The 7,971-nt window shown below is 42.5% G+C and overlaps 1 protein-coding gene across 1 annotated transcript; it reads right to left on the reverse strand.

Moving 5' to 3' along the window:
- Positions 1 to 2,848: 2,848 nt before the first annotated feature.
- Positions 2,849 to 7,626, reverse strand: LOC137281148 (microfibril-associated glycoprotein 4-like). The gene is made up of 3 exons (XM_067812275.1): positions 7,402 to 7,626; positions 5,474 to 5,519; positions 2,849 to 3,486 (listed from the first exon to the last, which is right to left on the reverse strand). The coding sequence occupies exons 1-3, from the start codon at positions 7,624 to 7,626 to the stop codon at positions 2,849 to 2,851; spliced, it is 909 nt and encodes a 302-aa protein (XP_067668376.1).
- Between the last annotated feature and the right edge of the window lie 345 nt (positions 7,627 to 7,971).

The following is a 7,971-nucleotide window of genomic DNA, read 5'->3' on the forward strand; positions in this document are numbered from 1 at the left end:
GTGTTCGAAATAATCGCCGGTCTGGAAGCACAGCGTCGGTTAGTATTATATAGGGCCGGCAGTTTACAATATTTACAAATCCTTGTTGCCTTCAGTATTTTTTTTCTAACTGGAATCTTTCCCATAGTTTGTGTTCTTATTAACGTTCGGGAACCATACATGATCCATCGTGTTACGATAATAATTTCACATCCTGGTACTGGATCGTTTTGCTCATAGGAATGTCAACACCAGTACTAGTTTTTAACAAATAAAAACTTTGCGCAACATGCTACGCTAATGGGCTTTGTAGAAACAATGTGAAATTGTGTACAGCGTCGTCTATTTTTACGGGTTTGACCTGAACAAACCGGGCCTGCATATTTCATTCAGGGCCTATAAATGTTATAGCCTGCATACGGTCCCAATGGCCAGCTCTGGCAAATTAGGTGTTGCCAACACTGCTCACAACGGGTATCTATTATCATTCCTCATCTCAAGAGGATCTTTTTATCAGTGCAAGTGTTCATTTAATTCCTGATTTGTGAAAAGGGAATTGAATTGTTTCATAAATTGTAAAGGTCTAAATTATGTCTAGGCTTACTGTGATGCCATCTCAACTGTTATGAAAGACGACTTGAGAGAGACTTGCCTCTCAGAGATGTGAAGTATGGTAACGTGGCTTGCAAGTCCATATAAATGTGTGAGTGGGTATAGTTTTACGCCGCACTCAGCACTATTCCAAATGTATGGCGGCGGTCTGTAAATGATCGTGTCTGGACCAGACATCCAGTTACCAACAACATGAGCATCGATCTGCGCAGTTTAGAACTGATGTCATGTGGCAACCAAGTCAGCGAGCCTGACCACCCAATCCCGCTTCCCACGACAAGCAGCGTCACCTTTTGTGGCAAGCATGAGCTGCTGAAGGCCAGTTATACCCCGACCTTCACAGGTCTCTAAATGAATGAGTGAGTTACGTTTTAGGCCGCACTCAGCAACATCCCAGCTATATGGCGGCGGTCTGTAATTACCGGGTCTGTACCAGACCAGCAATCAACAGCATGAGCATCGATCTGCGCAAATGGGACCCGATGACATGTGGCAACCAAGTCAGCGAGCATGACCACCCGATCCCGTTAGTCAGTCGCCTCGTACGACAAGTATGAGCTACTCATTAAATATTATATATATATATATGTGTGTGTGTGTGCGTATATATATATATATATATACGCCGCACTCAGCGCACATATACCTGCATCGTCTGTGATATCTGTCCTTTATATTGTCCTTTGTTGACATGAATTTAGAATTTAATTAAAACTGGATTTTTCACATCGGGATATGGTTTCATTATTGCCGATGCCTTGTGCAAGTTTGACTCACTAACTTCATGTAGAATTGTGCAAATTGATCAATTGTACAACTTGGTCAAGTCACTAGTCCTGGTGTTGGGTGATATACTGCCAATGTGACTTATATTAAACTCACTCTCTGTCTTTGTCACGATATGACTGAAATACTCCTGATGTGAAAAATCCCTTTTCACTCAGTCATATTTTAAGTGAGTGAAAATTGGTAATATTTACCACATAGGTAATATTTCAGCACCATATTTTATGTAATAAATGTTGGGACAAATAGAGGTCAAATTCGGAGCGAATTGTACCGAATCTCTATCGACCGGGTACTTTGGACCCTTTTAGGTATCACAGATAGCCAGTCAAACTATTTCCCGCAATACTTTATTTCTGAATATCAAAGAATTAGTACATGTAGTACTGGTCGGTTGCCAGTATGGGATTTTGACATGAAATACGAGGGGTAATATTGTGATGACCTTCACACATGAAAAGCAGTGTCGCGAACACAATTGTTGATATATGCTGCTTGAACGGGTGACTAGGATATGGCGAAAGACTTACAATTAATATTTCCTAACACTTTTCTTCTTTGAGGGTATGATAATCAATTATTTGTTATATAGCGCCGCACTATGCTAGCTGTGTGACGGCTGTCTCTAAGTAATCGAGTTTGGACCAAACAGTCCAGTGATTAACAGCATCGGCATCGATCTGCGTAACTGTGACAAAACTGACATGCGTCAACCAAGGCAGCAAGCTTGACCATCCAATACGTTAGACGTCTCTTACGACGAGATTCTGAGTAAAGAAGCAATTTTGTGCCTGACACGACCTGGTGAGGAATGTATGCTCATACTTCGAGGGGCATGTTTTGAACTTCTTTAACTCCCTCATCTTTTTCCTAATCTGTGTAAGTCCATCAAACAAGAAGAAACGTGTGGTCAGAAACCGTTTCCACTCTAATGTTTTCGAAATTGTTTTAGACAAGTGAAAGGACTTCTACGAAACTGGAAAAGACTAGTATCACCAAAAATCGTTGAAAACACCATTTCAACATGGAAGGGGGTTACGTTAACAACGATATCATGTGAACCAGGGGATTGGGTGAATGAGTTTAGATTCACGCCGCTCTCAGCTATATTTCAGTTATATGGCGGCAGTCTGTAAATAATCGAGTCTGGATCAGAATGGATCTGGATCGAATGACCAACAGCATGAGCAGCTATCTACCTAATTACACCTTCAGGAGAAACCTTTTATGTGAGGTCCAGACCTCATCGCCTTTATATCAGCGCCGTAAGAACTGGACTGTTCCTATTATTATGCGATATGGGTATAGTTCCAGAAATGTGAGGCTGATGAAACCATCCTTTACGGGTCAATACACAATTTCCGGTGCAACAGTTAACATCACCTCGGTAATTTAATAGCCCTAAATTTTAGGTACTAGATGTAGAGTAATTGCAAATTTCTAACTTCTCTGTATGAAAGTAAACATATTCTTAGAAGTATGACATGTGATCCAGCTGCAGAAATGTCTGATTGATGACTTTGAACACACTGTGGACGGGCCAGTACATCATGTTCGGTTCTGCAGTCAGAGCCCCTCCGTCACAATTTTTAGTGAACCACCATCCCCCTCTTTCTTGGCGGGCGCATCCCCAACAATCTCGGTCGTAGGTACAGAAGCGCCTTGGCCTCTCTCGGGTTTTAAAGTAGTCGTCTCCATGTTCTTTGGGTAAGGTGAAATAACGATCATAGTTAAGCCTATATTGAGTCGACTCTGATTCAAGGACTGTGTTCTCTAGGTAAATACTTGCTACTTTGAATGGCTCACCGTCCACTAAGTTGTATATGTTCCACTGGAATTTTTCAAACATTGTCAGTTGGTAGATGGTCTCCAGCCCGAGGAAGTACTCGCCGCAGTCCATGTTGCCGAATCCTCTTTTGTATTCCTCCCACGTTCGGTGGTAACTTATAGGGTAACATTGTGGAGGAGGGGGAATTACTCTCTTGAAGGCGTAGATGGTGCCGACCCACTCACAGTTGCAATACACCGTGTACGTTATAGGAGAGCCCAAAGGTTTAATTTTATAGAAGCCCATTCCACGTACCCCAAGGAGGTATGCCTCTCTGCAGCCTGAATTTACAATGAAATGAAGCTTACAGAGCGAAGGGCTATAATAGAAGGTAAGGGTGAGTATCATTCTATTAACGGTTAAATGCGATTTCTGAACATTGAATTGGATAATTACCATGATTTAGAAACATATTCAACTGAAAGGAATGGTAATTCAAATCGTTCTTTGAGTGCGATGACACTGCAAGCAAATACTGTTACTTTGGTTGTTGTTTTTTTAACTCTGCACTCAGCAATATTCCACCTAACAGAATGCTGCCTGAAGATAATCAGTCTCGACCAGACATCCTTGTGATCAACAGCATAAGCATCAAACTTTGTTACGATGTACGGCGAGTCTGACCATCCGATCTTGTTATTCACTTCTTACAAGCATGGGTCGCTGAACACAAGTCTAACCTGGGTCTTCATGGATCGATATTTCGGTATTTTATTTCCGGTGATGTTATGTGGTGCAAACGTGATATCATGAGCATCGGTTAACAAAACCATCTGAATCTATGGTGAAATTTAAACACTTCTGTCCAAACAGGCAACCACACCCTCGCATACCAACATACACTCGTACTGCTTCCCAAAACACCTCAAAAGGTCGCATGTCAACGTACTACTGAGGTGACGCGCTTATTGGGAATACATTTGATAATCAGTTTTCTGATCTCATTTAAAGGACTAGCACTTGCAAAAAAATGCAAAATCGCAAGATCTTGGGACGATACGATGCGATTCGATACACATCACGTTATTGTCTTTAGAAACGTATATTTTTATATCAAGTACCAGTGTAAATATTGACATAACCGTCAATATCTAGTGACGGTTTTAGGTCAACGATACGTATCTCAATGTGAACAAAGTATCGATATATTCACCGTTCGATAAAGTATCACAGTTATCGATACTACGATATATTGTCACAGCTCTAGTTATTTCTATGCATGAAGCAGGGATGTCATGCCGGCTCTAACTTGAACATTAGTCATTAAGTCACTTATGAGAAAACACGTGGGAACATGAAGTAAAGGATCATCTGTAACCGGGAAAACCCAAATGACCGTGCATCCTCGATATCTCCAGGGTATACGTTCTGAAAAGTCTCCACTATACCCTGGAGGCATCTACGGTTCGGCCCGATAATGTTATTACCTCCCTTTGCTGGCTCCGCATTCTCGCAGTAGCCAATTAGCTAGGCCGCCGTTATAACCGAGCTTGCCAGTGTCAACAAAGGCAGCAGTCGCAACTGAGAAGGTTTGCTCGCCGTGCGACTCACAATTTGGGGAAATCATACAGACAAATTTATAGGTCCGAAACTTTTTAAATACATATGCAAGAACCCCATCCACTTCTTTCAGAGAACCTCTGCATGGTTTGTTTGCCAAGTTTAATCGGTTAGATGATTTAAAAAGCGAGAGTGAGTTGTGATTGGTTCGCTCAACTTCCCAGCGTAGACACCCGATTGGATAAAAAGCCAGTCAAGGGAGGTAATAAAATTATCGGGCCGACCCGTAGATGCCTCCAGGGTATAGTGGAGACTTTTCGGAACGTATACCCTGGAGATATCGAGGAGGATGACCGTGCTGCCAGCTCCCTATTCGTCTTAAAAGGCGATGCCCCATACCGATGAACTGCTCTGGCAATAGTGAAGTCGGACTCTCAAACATAACAACCTGGAGGCTGTGGAGTACTGTTTGACAAGTATTAGATAATCATCAGCCACGACCTGATAAATGGCCCCAATTTGCATATATGCAACCCCCCTTTTTTCCAAGGTCATGTTCTGATTATCAATACACACACACACACACACACACACACACACACACACACACACACACACACACACACACACACACACACACACACACTCACACTCACACACACACACACACGCCGTCCTCGCTTTACGCCAAAAGCCGTAATGATATAACCCACTTACTTCTAATTCGTCGTGTACAATGTTTCCCAGCGTAACCCGGGTAACACTCACACTTTCTCTTGGCATACGAGTATCTTCCACCGTGCTGGCAGCTATCCTGAAACGCACAAAAATGTGGGTGAACCCATGACTCCCCATACCATAACGCCTCCGTCACCAAAATGTCGACAACGCACGCTTATCGAACATTAACCCGCCTCATGTAAGAATTTAATTGGTTTACGTGACTCTGATAAAATACTGAGGACACCCGTCATGATCAGCGAGCAGGGAGTGCAAAAGTCGCTATCATCCTGTCACGCCTCTGTGACCACGCTATGTGAGAAACCTTTAGCATAACGTGCGCTGCATTGAGGTCAGTCGATCAGCTGGTGTCAACATGGCAGCAAAGAAACGTTTTACCACAAGAAATCGATTCGATGCGTATTGTTTTCTTTTGATTTAGTAAAAACATTCGGCTCGATGAATGCGTGATCACATCGTGTCTCGGGAAATACGGGGTTTCATCAGTCCCTCGTAAAGTTCTAAGGTAGTGTTTCCCGAGACACGATCTCCCGTTCGGGGAATACAACCTTATTTGGGACTGATAAAACCCCGTATTTCCCTAGTCACAATGTGATCACGGATTTATCCAGCCAAATGTCTTCCTCCAGCTCAGGGCATTCAGCCTTATTAGGCACTGATAAAACCCCGTATTTCCCGAGACACGAAGTAATAACTTAAACCACAAGTTTAAAAAAACAAGTTTGACAGACTGAAATTTGTGTTGGTGCACAAACAAAATAAATAAACATATAAATAATAAAAAGTAAAATAAACCAGTTATATCGGACACCATTGACCGACACTGGCTGTGTATTATCAGTGTAAAGTTTCATCATTTTAGACCCAGGCGCCCCTAAGTAATGGAAGCAAGATCGTCACTGCAAAAGGGCGTCATAAGTCATGCCCACGGATGCTTCCGATGTTCAGGCGTAAACAACTTCCGTGGGCATGAGACCGAACAAATCATTATATTACACAAATTGCCCTGGCAATGGCAATATCAAAACACCAAGCCCTCTGAGGGGTAAGGAATGCACAGGAAATAGCAAACGTTTTCAATACATAAATATCGCAATTTTAATATCTTATATTATATGGCAATCAAATATCTTACAGTACTTACATAAGGTAAATGGCCCTTCGGTCTATGTGGCTTTGGCCTCTTGGGTTTGCTCGCTTTCGGGCGTGTTGTGGGTTTCAGATGATGTTTCTTATGATGTTTCCTACGATGGTGGACAGTTGTAGCCTTGGTCGGTTTCAAACCATGTTTTCTATGATGTTTCCTACGATGGTGGACAGTTGTAGCCTTGGTCGGTTTCAAACCATGTTTTCTATGATGTTTCCTACGATGGTGGACAGTTGTAGCCTTGGTCGGTTTCAAACCATGTTTTCTATGATGTTTCCTACGATGGTGGACAGTTGTAGCTGTGGTCGAACTGCCGCCCTTTGGTCAATGAAAAACGATGATGACATGTGAATGTAATTTCTTGGTTTCTACTTATTCTGGTAAATGACGTAATTGAGTTTGTAGTTACTTACTTATTACTTAGCCCCGAGGCTTTTTTCGTAAGGTGTAAGAGAGTCATAAAAATGGATCACGAAATGAAAACTGAAATGTTATTGGTTATGTTTACTTCTATCCAGGAATTGATACATCCCTCAATTTAGTAAGAGCTTTAGGATGAGCTTGTTTGTTTGAACATAGTTTGCTGCACTTCAGATGGTCAATAAGGGTTAAAAATAATAAATACTGTTGTGATAAATTTGATGTAACTGGTTGAAGTTTAATATTTTACACATTGATGTTAGTTATTAGTTATCACGATCTGAAATGATGTAACACAACACGCTTCGTCAATCCAGGCTAACTATATTTTAAGGAGAAAGTAGAGGTTTAAATAGGCGATGGTTCTGGCTCTGGCTCTGGCTCTGACCCTCAGTCTCGCTCGGGACCTTTTCTGCTGCGGTCTGCTGGAGAGGTTGTTGGTTGTGTCTCGGTCGTCTGCCTGCCGTAGACTCTGTCTCGTCTCTCCTCTGCTCAGAAAAACCTTCGTTCTTATGGGCAGAAGTGTGCGTCCTACTTTGAGCCCCCTGACCCAGTTCGTGACCCTGTCGTCACGTTTTCTGTCAGGCACCGGAGTGGGATGTCGTACCGACATCTTTAAGCTGTTTGTCACACCTGGTCGTCGACACTTGGTCCATAGCCCCAGACTGAAGTATCTGGTCCTGATCCTTCACCTACTGTTCCAGGCTGTGTAACCGTCACAGTGTCCCACAGTTTAGTACATGAACTACTTCTTTAGACCGATGGTCATCAAGACTGTCTATCGTCAGCAAAAACATGCGCACACTTGTCAGTTTCAGTAACCAGTCCAAGCATACGTGACTCTCTTCAGGTAGCTTGACAGTTTTTCACCACACAGCTGTGTTACAATGAGTTCGGAAACTGGTGGGTTAAAATCGTTTTACAGGATAGTGGCTCACGCTCATTTCACATGAACTGT

The sequence above is a fragment of the Haliotis asinina genome, chromosome 4 (genome assembly GCF_037392515.1).
Source record: "Haliotis asinina isolate JCU_RB_2024 chromosome 4, JCU_Hal_asi_v2, whole genome shotgun sequence".
In the NCBI taxonomy this organism is placed as follows: Eukaryota; Metazoa; Mollusca; class Gastropoda; order Lepetellida; family Haliotidae; genus Haliotis; species Haliotis asinina.